The sequence below is a fragment of the Zophobas morio genome, unplaced genomic scaffold, assembly GCF_036711695.1.
Source record: "Zophobas morio isolate AGI-343-1 ecotype UQ-CSIRO unplaced genomic scaffold, CSIRO_AGI_Zmor_V1 ptg000046l, whole genome shotgun sequence".
Taxonomy (NCBI): Eukaryota; Metazoa; Arthropoda; class Insecta; order Coleoptera; family Tenebrionidae; genus Zophobas; species Zophobas morio.
In genome coordinates, this window is record NW_026972151.1 from 2,016,256 (window position 1) to 2,031,777 (window position 15,522).

General features: G+C 36.8%; 3 protein-coding genes and 1 non-coding gene across 5 annotated transcripts; 2 read left to right on the plus strand and 2 right to left on the minus strand.

Annotated features, from left to right (window-relative positions):
- The first annotated feature begins 137 nt into the window (after nt 1-137).
- Nucleotides 138-212, plus strand: Trnaa-ggc (transfer RNA alanine (anticodon GGC)). The gene has a single exon. It is a non-coding gene; the product is annotated as a tRNA-Ala (tRNA).
- Nucleotides 213-4,465: 4,253 nt separating this feature from the next.
- On the minus strand, nt 4,466-6,290 carry LOC135141953 (zinc finger protein 277). Its single transcript, XM_064073567.1, has 5 exons — nt 5,863-6,290; nt 5,602-5,809; nt 5,314-5,546; nt 4,629-5,265; nt 4,466-4,575 (listed from the first exon to the last, which is right to left on the minus strand). Exons 1-5 carry the CDS (start codon nt 5,897-5,899, stop codon nt 4,512-4,514), a joined length of 1,179 nt encoding a protein of 392 aa, XP_063929637.1. The 5' UTR covers nt 5,900-6,290; the 3' UTR covers nt 4,466-4,511.
- Nucleotides 6,291-6,483: 193 nt separating this feature from the next.
- On the plus strand, nt 6,484-8,077 carry LOC135141952 (lethal(2)neighbour of tid protein). The gene is made up of 2 exons (XM_064073566.1): nt 6,484-6,836; nt 6,882-8,077. The coding sequence occupies exons 1-2, from the start codon at nt 6,581-6,583 to the stop codon at nt 8,039-8,041; spliced, it is 1,416 nt and encodes a 471-aa protein (XP_063929636.1). The 5' UTR covers nt 6,484-6,580; the 3' UTR covers nt 8,042-8,077.
- Nucleotides 7,847-10,891, minus strand: LOC135141951 (zinc finger protein 493-like). 2 transcript variants are annotated; one of them, XM_064073564.1, is made up of 6 exons: nt 10,685-10,891; nt 10,396-10,516; nt 9,911-10,347; nt 8,909-9,721; nt 8,242-8,859; nt 7,847-8,188 (listed from the first exon to the last, which is right to left on the minus strand). In XM_064073564.1, the coding sequence occupies exons 2-6, from the start codon at nt 10,498-10,500 to the stop codon at nt 8,080-8,082; spliced, it is 2,082 nt and encodes a 693-aa protein (XP_063929634.1). In that variant the 5' UTR covers nt 10,501-10,516; nt 10,685-10,891; the 3' UTR covers nt 7,847-8,079. The 2 variants fall into 2 exon arrangements, with proteins under 2 accessions (XP_063929634.1, XP_063929635.1); XM_064073565.1 differs by lacking the exon at nt 7,847-8,188 and having other exon boundaries at nt 8,292-8,378; nt 8,429-8,859.
- Nucleotides 10,892-15,522: the final 4,631 nt, after the last annotated feature.

Genomic DNA, 15,522 nt, shown 5'->3' on the forward strand with positions numbered 1-15,522 from the left:
GGTACGGAGGGATTATAAATTTTTCCCTTCAGGTAGTTATTGTTATCATCATCACATCACCGACACATTTTTCTCACAACGTGGAAAGCTGTGGCGACACAATAATAATAAGTAGTAATAAGCGAATAAAGACAAGCGGCCTCGTGGTCTAGTGGTCAGGATACCTGCCCGGCAAGCGGGGGGCGTGGAGTTCGATTCCCACCGAGGCAGCAACATTTTTCTTCGCTTACCTACAAAGCTATATCACCGAGACATTTTTCTCGCAACGTTGAAAATTACATCACCAAACTTTTCTCGCAACGCCGGATGCACTTTGTGTTTATTCATCATGTGTTTGTTTGGGATAACCTGGGGACAGGGCACGATATAAACTCTCAAAGCTAATGGTTTTAAGTAACCAGTCACTTGGATCAAGGCATCATTTAACATAATGAAAATTCTTTGTTTGAATCGTTGATAAACTGTGGCATAATTTAATATAATGTAAATTCCTTGTTTGAATCGTTGATAAAGTGTGGCGTAATTTAACTTCGGGAAAATTCTTTGTTCTGGCAGCGGCCATGTTAAAAGCGTATTTTCAAACCGAGCACATGTTTGAACTGTAAAATCTTATTGAACAAATTAATAACATTATTCCTTTGATTTAGATCATTATTTGCACAGCACCACGGGACTGATCGTATTTTTGGGAGACATATTTCTGACGTTTTTTTTTGGAACGACGCATTCATCCGACGTCATTTTGAATGTCTAGATTGCCTGCTATGTTTTTTGTGTTTGTTTGGGGGAATGTAAAATGATGGCCCACAATGCAGCTGAATAACTTCACTTTTAAAAATTAACCAATAACTCGAAAGGACATGAAATATTAAACTTATATAATTTTGTTAGCTTTGCAATTTTTCTCAATGTCACAATTTTAGCCTCAATAATTTTCTTTGCTGTATAATTTAAATTGAACGTAAATTTCATGCTCTGCAGTTTCTAATTTTACGTAATTTTTTTGTCTGCACAATATTTTGGTAAGTACCTAATGTTTCTATCAGATAAATTGTCTGATGTCCAATCTTAATCTCAGATAAGAATTCTTTGATGTTTAAAATTTCACGAGAGTGTATGGCGAATTTAAATGTTGTTTATTGCTCTTTTTGAAAATTTGACATTTGTTCAGTTGTAGCGAGGTTAAATAACACCGAAACACGTGGCAGAAGCGGAGAGCGCGGTTCCTAGTCGAGCAGGCGTACGGTTCCTGCAGAGAGAGTTCCGCGAACCTCCGCCATTTTAACTCCAACATGACGCGCCAACTTTAAACGGGCCAAGTTGATGAGTGGTATGATAAATTCTTGCACAACACAAATTTTTAGAATACATTTAAAACGAAGCGCAATTTTTGATTCGAAACGAAATATTATTTCCCAATTTTATTCATATCATCCAGTTCATGCTACCTATTATTTAATTTTGAATTTAGGTAAACAAACGAAAAGACAGTGAAACGCAGAAATACTGAAATGTTTTATTGCATTTTGTTTGCCAAAACACGCATCGCAATACTCTTACTACTTCTAATATTAGCATAATTGGTAACAATTTTTTTATCTATAAATTTATTCTCATGTCGAAAACAAAGGAAAAATAGCGTCCTCACAAAAATATGTACAGTTTTATTTACAATTGGATGGCATGTGCACAAAAGACGGAGATTTTGAATGGAAGTCAGGGACGGTCGGGATGTCATGACGCTGTCGGCTTGACCCAATAGCCGGGACCCAATCACGAGTTTGCCACCGTAACGGCCTGCTCATGCTTGTAATGAAGGGGTGCTGTTCGGCAGTGCTTGCTAGAATCACCGTCGTGGGGGGAGGACAGTCACGATCAGGAGCCCCAAACTCCGCTTGTGCTACAAAGCCCCCTATGAGTAATTTTGTTGTGCTCTAGAATGTAATTCATATAGTTCGATCGTCACACTCTTATAGAGTTCTGCACAGTTTTTTATTAAAATTTTGTTCTCTTGTTGACTGCTATAATTTTAAAATTGCAAATACGTAATAACTTGTATATTTGCATCCAGTTACTTTACTTCAGATTTGTCTCTTTTTTTTAACTTTGTGATATTCCGATATTTGCATTCATTCAGAACGTTTAATTTGATTTCATTCCAAGTTAGGCAAGTTTTTTTTTTGTAGCTGAGCATTAAGAGGTGTCTTCAACCGGCACAACTTAGTCGCAGCTTTTTTTTTCTTTTTTTTTGTCAGTGAAGGAATAAATAATTTTGTGTCAACCTTGGGGTCCACCACTTGCATCTGAACGCATTCCGCCACAAAAAAAACACAATTTTTGAATTTTTCGTCGGCTTTCAATTTTTTTCACATGTCAATTTAAGGCGGGATGTTTGGGTTATCACAGCCTTATTCCTAGTCTCAATTTCCAGAATCACTGTGTATGTATAATACCACTGCAATATGAATAAATATGTATAAATAGTATTTATTATCAACTAGTTAAAAAATGCTTTATTCAATTAAAGAGTCTCATTTAAAACCAATTTATTTATATTTAGTATATATACAAAAATAAAATAAAAGTGTAATTGGTAGGTACATGTTCCGTACAATCGCGAGCAATAAATATTATTCTCAGTGACGGAAAAACAAATATTAGTAATGACTGTTTTGCACTGTACTCATTTATAAATAATGAGCAAACACTAAATAACGGTATATATTCTTACAAATAGCACGACCATCCTCCGTGGAATTTCCTGGTAATCAATATTTACACAAACGTTTATAAGAGAATTGTCACGTTATTTTCACTTCATTATCAACATGGTGCATCAAGAACTCACGATCAACGAGAAGCTCTTAAAAACAATAACGCCGACGTTAAAAATATTTAGAATTATGGGTATCTTCCCTGTAACTTACGATAATTACAAAATAACGTGGTCTGTAACACTCTATACCTTCAGTTTTCTAGCAGCCACACTTGTTGGTAAAATTGATAAGATAACTATTATCAAAATGTTACATGGAAATTTCAGCAATCTGGGGTATTTGGGGTTTCGTCGATGACATGACAACAGCCTCTTTTTTGACTCTAGGTTTCAGAGGTACTGTTGACTTTTTCATTACTTCGTTCGAAGTAAGTGAAATTATCGCCAGCGGTTTCTATTTCGTCATCTCTACCAAAGGCAAGTCGAAGAATATCCGAACCATTTTGATAAATTTTGATAAAATTGATAATATGATAACCCCGATTTTCGTACGAAAGATACGTAGAAAGTCAATTTTTGTAACAAGTTTTGTTTTGAGTTTCATGATAGTTTTGTACATTTTCGATTTGTTCATGTGGGGGAATAACTCTTGGAGAGGTTTGAATAATTACATGGGGTACTACATCCTTTTCACTGTTTCTATAAGTCACGAAGTATTATACTGGCACTGGGTTAACCTGATCTACTACAGAGTACTTGCTATGAATAATTACGTAGAAGATTTAGAAGAAAAAGGTGAAAATGAAGTTGATAAAACGCTAGTTAAAATTTTGATATTTTAGATATTAGCTGCGAAAGTATATCATATGTTGTTACAGCTTACGACTGCATTTGTGAATGTATTGAAAAGTTCAACACGTGTTTCGGAAACAGCGCAACGGTACGGCAAAACACAAGTGACAACATCTAAATCGATATTTTTCAGTTGATCATTCTGAGCTGTTACATCAATTTAGTCGTCTGCCCGTATGTTCTCTTCGTAATGATGAGTAGCAACGAAATCAGTTTGCTAAATTATGTCTATTTTGTCTGGATAGGAGTCCACATTTGCCGCCTCTTCGTGCTCATGAACGTTTGTCACAGCTGCGAGTACTTGAAAGGAAAAACTTCGAGTCTGGTGTTCAGACTTTTGACGCAACCCCTAGGAGACAATGCCAGAAGAGAGGTAAATTTGATAGCAATTGATTGTTTATAATAAATATATATAAATTGTAGGTAAAAACTCTGGCCTTCAAAACTACCAAAATGAAAATTCGATTTTCGGCGTACGGCTTACCAAAAGTCAACAGACATCTTATACTCTCTGTATTACTTTCATTTTTCAAAAACTCTTTTTACCGTTATTCTAATTTCAGGTTATCAGTTCGATCAGTACCTATTGGATGATTTTAATACAGTTTAGTGCACGGTTAGAGACTTAAAATGTTTGCCTTTGTAAAATGTCAGAAAAACACCAAAGCGCAACAATTTTATTTCAGGAAATATCAAAAGTTGGGTTAAATTTTATGTTCAATGCCAATGTTTTTTTTTTGTCGCGCATGCCCAATAGGAAATTAAATATTTATATATTTTTTAGATTGTCCCATTTCAGGATGCAAATGATACGCCACTGGTGAAAGTGGCAGACCGACCGTGATGCTGATGAATACCAAAATTAGGCGAAATGATTTTAGTTGAAAAAAAATCGCAAACTTTAAATGCATTTTATTGTAAACAAAACTAATGAAACAAACACTCAGTCTTCAACATCATCTATTAAATAAAGAAAGGCATCATTTTCATATGTAGGGAAGTAAAACCTGAAATACAAATTTTAAATAATAGCGACAATCAATAACGTACTTAAACATACTCTGGTTGATCAAAAACTTTAATGTCTGGAATCTTACAGTGCTCTTCCTCAATTAAATGGCTCTGCAAACTTCTTACAGCCGTAAACGCAACGTCACAATACAAACACCTTTTACGGTGCATCTGCCTACGCACATAATTCACAAATTTGACTTTCTGATAAAAATCAAACTCTTTCATACACTCTGCAAAATCAAAACCGTGATCTGCTTCCATATGTAAACACAAAATATTAATATCAGTTTCGCGTTTATCACAAAATAAACAGATGATTACGTCTTCTTTCTCATTCCAATCATAATACTCTTCATCATCATTGAGACTGTCTTCACTTGTGTAAACCTCGTCCTTCTCTCTATTTACATTTTTTGCTTTCTCATCAGACTCTAAATAATTGACAATAAAAAATTTATCATAATCTGAATTGCGTCTGTTAATCCGCTTATGCAATTTCTTCCTCATGTGCTCCTTCAAAACCATCCTCTCTGGAAAAAGTCGGTTGCAAAACATACAAATGAGCTTATCCACCGTTTCTGCAATTTTTTCCACCAACTCTTCGATGTACACCAAGTTCTGTGGATTTCCCAACTGCATATTGTGGTGGTTTTCTAGATGTGCAATGAAATCAACCCTTTTGCCTACAACTCCCAATTACTTGATCCACACAAGTCGAAAATTGCGTTTACCTTCAAAATCAAGTTTGCAAAAAAGGCACATTCTGGTGTAACTCGTATCAGTGCGCTCAAACTCCTGTACTTTTAGGACGTGCTCTAATTTCAAGCGATGTCTCAATTTCTTATCATCTTCGAGTAGAGTTGAAAGCATAAAAAATAATCTATGGGATGAATCGATTCTAATTGCCGGAACGATCTCTTCGATTGGTGTTTGCTTGAATTTATCGCGCCAGTACCGAATATATCTAAAAAAAAAAAAAAAAAATTACATAACCCCACTTTTTCAAAATGACTTATTACTCGGGCAAATTATCCATTGTTTGAACATCTTCTATCAGTAAATTATGTACTTCGAATAAATGCCGCACGAATATTTCGAAACTTAACGGAATGTTGAAAATATTGTCACAAAGGAGGCAAACCACTTCTGAGTACGTAACCTGGGGGCTGTGGGTGCCAACTTCGTCGAAATTAAGAGGTCCAAACATTTTACTCTCACTTTCACTTTCTAGAACAATGAAAAGAATTACGAACTAAAATTGTTCATTTGAAGGGATTTACCAAGCTCCTCACAGAACTTAACCTCCTTTGCAGCCATTTTGAGCGTGATTTTGAGATTTTGAGGTTATGTTCGTCATATGTTGGTGTTTCTTATTAGGGATTTTAGATAATATAGATTGGTTATAATTTTTTTCAATAATACACTTTAACAATGATTTGCTTTCGTTTTTAATTCTATATACAATAAATAGAGAGCGGATTTCTGTCGGGCTAGACAAGGCCAAACTCGGTACGGCTCGTACGGGAGGGGAATTCATTGCAGTTACCGGCTGCACTTCGTTTATTTGAGATTAGAATAACGCTGCTTCGTTGCACTCTGCTGTTAATTCCAGTTCTCATTTAGTTAGCCGTTTGATTAATAAATCGTTAATTGTATTTATGGAATCAAGTGACAATTAAACTCAGTGATTACCTATGACCCGCTACTGAGTCCCGGCGATGCAGCGCGTCCCCACTAAAATCGTGACGTAGCCCGACAGAAATCCGCTGTCTAACTATGTTCTCTGGTCTAACAATAAATAAAATTTTACATCGATGCTCCCTCCCACCTTGTCAAGAATCTCAAATTCCCTTCGTAGAAAAGAAAAGATTCCCTTTCCCTTTTTTAATAAATTAATTCTAAACCAATTAAGTTGCCGTACTTGTCATCCGTCAAATCACCGCCAGCCAAGTCGCCGATAACCTAACCTCAAATAATGTTTATCAAGACACCTCTCCAATGGCTCCGACTAAAAATAAGTTGCCCAAACCCGGGTTAAACCAAACTAGCACAACCCCAAAAATGGAGATTGTGAAGAAGTACTTCTACGACCCTCACCATATAACTTTAACGTGCTGTCTTCTGTTCCTCTTTGAAATTGTCTTAAACATCTTCATCATCGAAAGAGTGAACTACACCGAAATTGACTGGAAGGCATATATGCAAGAAGTTGAAGGTTTTCTGAACGGTACCTGGGACTACAAAGACCTACGAGGTACGTGACCACACCCCCAAGAACACTTGTAATATTTTTTTTTAGGAGACACGGGCCCTCTCGTGTACCCTGCGGGCTTCGTTTATATCTATTCGTTTCTTTATAAAATAACATCCCATGGGACGAATATATACGTTGCTCAGTACATCTTTCTTGGTCTGTATTTGGCGCAAGCCTTACTAGTGTACAGAATTTTGCGAAAGACATCAAAAATACCCCCATATGCTTTAATTCTAGCGACTGTAACATCATACCGGATACATTCAATTTTTGTACTGAGACTCTTCAATGATCCAATCGCTGTTCTGTTGTTTTACGTTAGCTTAAATTTGTTCATTTCTGATTGGTGGATTTTGGGGAGTGTCTTCTACTCATTGGCTGTATCAGTCAAAATGAACATTCTTTTGTACGCGCCATGTTTGCTCATTGCTTACTTAACGAATCTGACTCTTGTACAAACTGCTATTAACCTGGTGGTTTGTGGGGTGCTCCAAATTCTTCTCGGAGCTCCGTTCCTTTTAACTAACCCTTACTCCTACATTAGGGGTAGTTTCGACCTTGGACGCATTTTTGAACACAAATGGACTGTAAACTACAGGTTCCTTCCCAGGGAGGTTTTTGAAAACAGACTTTTACATCTTTCATTACTAACGTTACACATTTTGACCCTGCTAGCATTTGCTCCTCACTTAAGACGGTATTTAAGTAGTTACGCTAAGTTGAAGGTTGTCACTAAACAAGTTAAAGCACAAATGAAAGAAGAACGTCGCAAGAGAGAAGAAAAGAAAAAGAAAGAGAACGAAAAATTAAGTAAAAAAGAGAAGATTTTTTTGGATGGTTTTGAAAAGCAGTTGAAAGGTGTCAAGACCAGAGAGGAAACAATTGATGACGTTTATGAAGACGAGTCGAAACTTGAAGATAAGATGAGCAAAGTAGCACAGCTGTTTGTTTTACCATTTTTTGCAACAAATTTGATTGGGATTGTTTTTGCCAGGTCTTTACACTACCAGTTTTACAGTTGGTATTTTCATAGTTTATTGTATTTAGTGTTTTGTACCGGTTTCAGAAAACCAGTCATGTTTTTATTATTGGGTGTTTTGGAATATTGTTGGAATGTGTACCCCAGTACCCACGTTTCAAGTGCCTTACTACACTTGTGCCACTTTGTTTTACTCTATGGTGTTTATAGAACAATGAAAATGTAAATTTAAATAAAATATACAAAAAAATAGTTTCTTAAAGATCACGCCTTTTCGACATCTTTCCGAAAATCCCCCGCATCGATATGATTCTGAACCATGTGCCTCGTCAACGATGAAATGTAATTAAAAGAACAATAGCAAATTTCGCACCTAAAACAAACACCTTCAGTACCTCATCCCCTATTTTTCACCCATCCACTTACTTGTACAACGCCCCCGTTCCCTTGTGTATCTCCATATGCCTCAACAAATTTGAATGCCTTGAAAACGTCCTCATACATACATTACAAGCGAAATGCTTCTCTGGAAAGTGCACCTTCTTGTGAAAATTCACGTCATACTGCGTCATAAACTGCTTAGTACATATATCACAGGAATATGGTTTAATACCAGCATGAGTGAGCAGATGTTTCTTCAGCGCCCACTCGCTAGCACATCTGACCTCACACACAGAACACTCCAGAGGTCGCAAATATACATCATGTGTAGGCATATGCTTCTGGAGTCTCGTTCTAGAACCAAAAGACTTATTGCATTTAAGACAAACAAAGAGTTTGCCTTCTTGGACGTGAATATTACGATGTTCAGTCAATTTTTGCATGTTATCAAAAGTCTTCTCGCAAATTTCGCACGTGTTGTTGTTCCCGTATGTGTTGTGTACCTCCTGCATGTGGTACCGCAGTTGAAGGTTAGTTTTGAAGTACTGCGCACAAATGGTGCACAGATTACCAGGGGCGGGGTTTAAATTGACACGGATGGTTTTATTGCCGGCTTTTTCATGCGTAACTAAGATCGTAAGGCTTGTCGTAACCGGAAATTTCCTACAAGAAAAAAAAAGTAAAAAAGGCGAGCGCAGCGAGTCATACGCACGTTGTTTTTTTCTCCAATTCTTCTTCGTTAAAATGTTGACCCAAAAGCACATCCTGTGTATCTTGATCTGGCACGAATTTCCACTTTTCTATGATTTCGTCGTTAGCATCTTGGCTGAATTCTTGCTCCATATAGCCATAACTATAGGAAGTGTTTTTAACATAGGAGTCACTTTCGCTAACGTATTTTTTCTCTACGAGTTTAACCACGATGTTCTTATTCTCTAACTTCTTCCGCACAGATTCCATTTCCATCACGCCGCCTAACGTTTTTGAAATTTGCTCAAAACTTTCTATTGACACTGTACACTTCTTGACTAAAATCTTCATTGGATCGTCATTTCGCACCACTTCTTCCTCAATTTCTTCTCTAGGAGTTTCAGCAATCTGGTCATTAATAACCAAATTGTTTTCCTCTTCTTCCTTTTTCCCTCTTTTCTCGACGTGGATAATCTTGCCCACGATTCTCTTTCCGCTTTTCGTTGTCCCTATGGAAATCTTCTTATCCAACAAGTCGCTCAGTTCTGGTTTTTTTGATTCATATTCGTAGGTTTTTTTTAAAGGAATATTCGAATCGTTGTAGATTTTTTTCGGTGACTTTCGCGTCATATGAGAACTGTTTGTTTTGTTTAGACGCTTTTTCAACTTCTCCATGTAACTATGAAGCGTTACAGTTTGCCCCGTGATTAAATTACGACCTGTAATTTTTGATAAATCGATACTCTGATTGGACTTTTCTGAGTTCTCAATGGTTGAAGTTTCATATGACTCAGATTGAAGGTGATTTGCATCTTCCAAAATCGCATACTCCAAACTAAAATTATTCAAATCATGTTATAAGCCTTGATACATTTTGATATACTGAAAAATACGACGGAGTTGTTTGATCAAAAATGTCAGGCTTGCTTTTATTTTAAACAAAATTTCTACAAATTTAGTGTTTCAAGTTATGCAACCAACAATACTCCACAACCCTGCTGACTTTGACGTAATAAAAATTTACCTGTCAGTTTTATTTGTCTGTTCTGTCAAGTTTGCCTGTTGCACAAAATCTTCAAAATTTAGCAACTGCCCTTCTAATCTTATCCTTTTAAAAGGATAAATGTTTCCTTCTTCATCTTGAACTCCCACGACGCCGTCTTCACCATATTCTTGCACAGATGTATACTCTTCAGCATTTGAATCATCATTAGAGTAGTAGATAATTTGTGGGACTTCGTTTGTGTCCTCCTCCACTAACTGTATACACTCTGTGCTTTCGAACAATGTATTTCCTGAAGTCTCTTCCCCATCTACCACAAATCCTTCCGAGTTGTCATTAATATAATATTGTGTTAAATTTGTGTCCCCTTCCTGGAGAAGAACCGCTTGATTATCTGCAATGATATACTGGCCATCCTTATCAACTAAAATCGTCTTAGAACCATCGCTACAAATCAGCTAAAACAGGCTATGACACTTTATGTTGTTCACCAAGCAAACCCTTACATCTCTAAGCTCCGAATTAATGTCTTCGCCCCCTAAAATATATTCCTGCTTATCGTAAACGTAATGAATCTCATTCTCGTCCAAGTTTAGGTTATTTTGAGACATTTTTCGTACAGGAACGCTAGAAAAAATTCGCTAGAGTTGTGAATGCGTGGTGACATTTTTCTAGGTTAGAAGTAACATTTAAGGAGTACAAAGTTTTCGGGAATTGTTTGGAAAGTGATTTTCACGAAAACTTTTCGCAAAATTTCAATTTGTGTACAATCGGTAATAAAATGTATAGACTTACCGAACTGGCTTGCACTGTTCTGTCGGTATGAGAACAAAATGGCGTTACCGATTGATACTCGATGCGACGCTGTTTTCCGGAAATGTGGGTTTTTGCTTCTGGCTGATTAATATTGAGAAATTGCTTTGTTAATTTGGAGAGTTTGTTGAGGTTTTTAATAAATTTAAAGCGAATGAGTTGCAGAAATCTGATAATATTGTTGTAATTTAGGCGACATCTGTGTGCAAATACTTAAAGGTTGAACGCATTGTTTTCGTCACATGACATGGTTATAAAATTCTCGAAATTCATGTTGTAGATTTTTTATAAAACTGTTCGGGCTGGTCAACTTTTATCTTTAAGGGCATATAATTTAGTAAGAAAATAATGACCGTCATGCCAACAGGGGCGACCCGGGGGTCCTTATCTCAAAAATTTCAAATAGCACGTGGAATCAAGACATTTTATTTAAATCGTTTGGAACGTTTTTCTTTGTGATTATACGTTCATTTATTTGTAAAATTTAACCGAAGGACAAATTGGCAGTAGACAGGGGGCACTATCGTTACCTCCATGTGTAACTAAAGTTGGGCAGCTGCTGGATTTCCCGGAACGCGCTCGGACTTGTTAAAAGCGATAAAATCGTTATCTAATTTCACAAAATCTCTATAAATTACACATTTTATTTTTTTGTATAAAAAAAGACATCAATATTATACCAGAAATGTTTCGATGCAATATTTTATAATATTCTAGATTGTGATATGTCTCAGGTGACGGATGGTTCTTCTTAAATTATTATTTAAATTTAAATATATTCTCATTTGAAATTCTAACACAGTAATGAGCAGTATTCAAGATTTAGATTTTAAATATTGAGTCGCTTTGGAAATAATCAGCGAAATAAATGTCGTCGTGGATTCGAAAGGGGAAATGCGATTTTATGCTGATTTTCTGTTATGTTTTATGTGTCTATGACTGCAATTTTGGAACATTCTCGGATGTACCATCAGTGGAAATAAAAAACTGGGACACTGAAAATTTTTGCATTGTAAACAGCTCTTTAAAATGTAATTCAAAATGAAATTTAAAAAATGTCACTTTGATTAATGTCAAGTGTCAATTCAAAAATGCCAAGTTTGAAAGAAGTTCAAAAGCAAACTATTGCGCAACGTTTAAGGGATAGGGTCTCAATTAGAGCAATGGCAACTGAGCTGTATATCAACAAGAATACTGTCCTACTAGCTTAAAAATTACTTGGTAGAATTAAGAATTATCAGAAGAGCGGGGTCGGGTTGTCCAAAAAAAAAAAAAAAACAACCGCAGACGAAAACATTCAATTGGCAAATTTCATTCGCGAATATGCTTTCGAAACAGTGGTTAAGCAGCAAACCAATTTCCCTGCGTCACTGAAAACAGCCCGGAAGAGAGTCCACGAAACTGCCAATAAAATATTTTTAACTGAGCAAAACAAGGCAAATAGGGTATTATTTGCTGCTCAGGAATTTGTCAATGAACCTGCAAATATGTGGAATAATGTGATATTTTCTGACGAAAAAGTTTCAAATTATATAGTAATGAGGCGTTTCTAATTTGCAGACCACAGTTTATCTTGCAGACTGGGGGTTAAAAATGCTCCAATCAAGTTAAAACTCGACATTTGCTTATTTCTCAATACGACGATTGTTGATACAAAATTTCAACCCGTTGGGAGAAACCCCTAAAAACCACCCTTAAAACAGATTTGCAGACTGGGTGTTAAAAATACTCCAATCAAGTCAAAACTCGAGATTTGCTTATTTATCAATACGAAGATTGTTAATACAAAATTTCAACCCGTTCGGAGAAACCGTTAAAAACTACCCCTAAAACATCCTTGCAGACTAGGGCTTAAAAATACTCTAATTACCTCAAAATTTGACATCCGCTCAATTTTTCAATACGATGTGATAACCCAAACTTCCCGCCTTAAAATTTGACCTTGAAACAGTTTGAAAGGCCCGCGAAAAACTCAAAAATTCAAAGTTTGGCCTTGGCTGTGATCGTCTAACAAATGAGAACCTACGTTGTGTGTTTTTTTTTTGTGGTTTTGAAAAATGGCGGGAAGAAGTTCTTTCATACAAGTGCATACACGGTCGAGAGCGCCAGAAATAATAGACAAAATTAGGTTGGTCAAAAGCCTTCCTAAGGGGGAAAAAGAAACGAAGAACGACGACAGAGGCTCAATTTGCCCTCCTGGCGAGTCCGCAGGGCCAAAGTGTCATCGGTCTTCATTCCCCAAAACCCCCTGGGGTTTTATTCACCGACACATTACATGTCAAACACCTTAAGATATGTGAAAGAAAAACACTCGCGAATTGACAGACATACACATATGAAAACCGAACAAACACAAGACCTACACATATGTAAATTGGATGGCAGAACCCGAATCATTATGAGAGTGTGGCGATCGAACAAAACATAGAACAAAATATATCAATTTCATTTACGAGCACAGCAAAATACCCAGAGGGGGCGTTGTAACGCAAGTGGAGGTTGGGACTCCTGATCGTCACTGTTCTCCCCCACGACGGTGATTCTATCTACACCAACGCCTGCTCACACGCATCTCTCCATTACGAACGTGCCCTGCGAAACGAGGCGGTTACGATCGCAGATCCGTAGTGGGGTCCCGGCTATCACGAAACCGGCAGCGTTAAAAACCCGCGATCGCCCCCTGAAGCTATACAAAACCCGCGGACTTGTGCAGGTGACGCGATTAATCCCGTCAGTTTGAGAAGGAGTTGCGCGCCCCACGTACACTACGAGTTATGTGTTATTTACCTTCAATTCTATTTAAATGTTCAAACTCTATGACTCTAACATTAAATGACAACCGAACAAGCGTTAAAGTTTCAACAAAGAGCAATACACAACATTTAAATTCGCCACACACTCTTACGAAAATTCAACAACAAATAATTCTTAATTGAGATTAAATTTGGACATCAGATAATTTATATGAGAGAAACATTCATCAACAAACCATTTACATGATCAAAACTTAGCAAAGATTTATAAAACAAAGATCTGGTGTGAAATAAGCTTGTACAAATTAAATATCATGTTAGGTCAGAACTGCAGAGCATGGAAATTTACGTTCAATTCAAATTATACAGCAAAGAAAATTACTGAAGCTAAAATTGTGAGACAAAGACAAATTGCATGAGGTGAAAGATTGTAAAGTTAACAGATTTACATGTGATTAATATTAATTCGTGTCCAGTCAAGTTATTGGTTAAAATTCAAAACGTGAAATTATTTAGCTGCATTGTGGGCCATTATTACACATACATTTCCCCAAACAAAACACATAAACAAACATGGCAGACAAGCGGCAGTTGCAAAATGGCGTTGGACGAATTCGTCATTCCAAATAATAGGCGTCGAAAATGTGCGATGCAAAAATACGATGAATCCTGTGGCGTTGTATAAACAATGTGCTAAATCAAAGAATAAAGGCACGTCCCCCCATGACCCACAATGTTGTTATTTTGTTCAATAGATTCAGTTAAAACATGTGCTCGATTAAAAGAAACAAATGGACGCTTCAAAATGGCCGCTGCCTGAACAAAGTACGGTGAGAATAACAACTCGTTTGCCGCCATCCAAAATACAGATTTCACAAATATAGCTAAATAAAGCATGGCCCGAACTAAAAATCACTTCCTGTAAAGCCCTACTGCGATGGATTTTAAGTGAAAGATAAAAAAACGAGATTAGTGAAAAAAAGCGCACGCGTCGCTGTGTCACGAGGTCAGAAGTATCGTCGGGACTTGAAAACTCGCGGCGAAACAGGATCCAGTCCAAAACGTGGTCAAAACATACCTCTCCAAAGATGCGAAGATTTCGACACGGCTTACCGCCAAAAGGAACACAAAAACCTCGTCGTAAGAACGATGAGAAATCAGGAACACCCAATGGCTCAACGGGGGCTGCTAGGTTTTCCAATGGAACGGATCAACACTGGAAACGCAAAAACAACAGCAAAAGGCACAGAATAACTCACAATCAAAAATACAACCTGTTGCTCGAAGCGCTCGAAGGAAGTGGTGCGTTCTCTCGATGAAAAGGAAGTGACCGATTTTACACGAGACAAAACCACCCTAACATTTGCGCATGCCTCTCTTTCTTGGTGTGGTTGATTGCCACCTTCTTTTCTTCTTCTCACCAACTGTTTCTTGCGCGCGCGAAATTCATTTGAAATTTAAAAATTCGAATTGGATCCTTACAACGAGAATTATTGATGCAAAATTTCACCCCATTCAGAGAAACCCCCAAAACAACCTTGCAGACTGGGGGTTAAAAGTGCTTCAATCAAGTTAAAACTCGATATTTGCTTATTTCTCAATACCAAGATTGTTGATTCAAAATTTCAATCCGTTCAGAGAAACCGTTAAAAACTACCCCCACAACAAACTTCCAGACTGGAGCCTAAAAATACTGGAATCAAGTCAAAATTTGACATTCGCTAGTTTTTCAAATCGGGGATTATTAATGCAAAATTTCCGCCTATTAGGAGAATAGGGGTTAAAAATACTCCAGTCAAGTCAAAACTCGACATTTGCTTATTTATCAAAACGAGGATTGTTGATACAAAATTTCAATACATTGGGAGAAATCCTTAAAAGAAACAGACTAGGGATCAAACAGCGTCGGACTGGCTCGCCCGGCTACCCGGCGATCGCCCTAAAAGCTCAGGGTCCCTAACGAATCACTTCAAAAAATTATTTTATTATTTAAATTTAATTTAGTTATTTTAATTTATTTTTTTATTATTTTATTGTTAATTATGAATTAATTTATTAATATTTAAA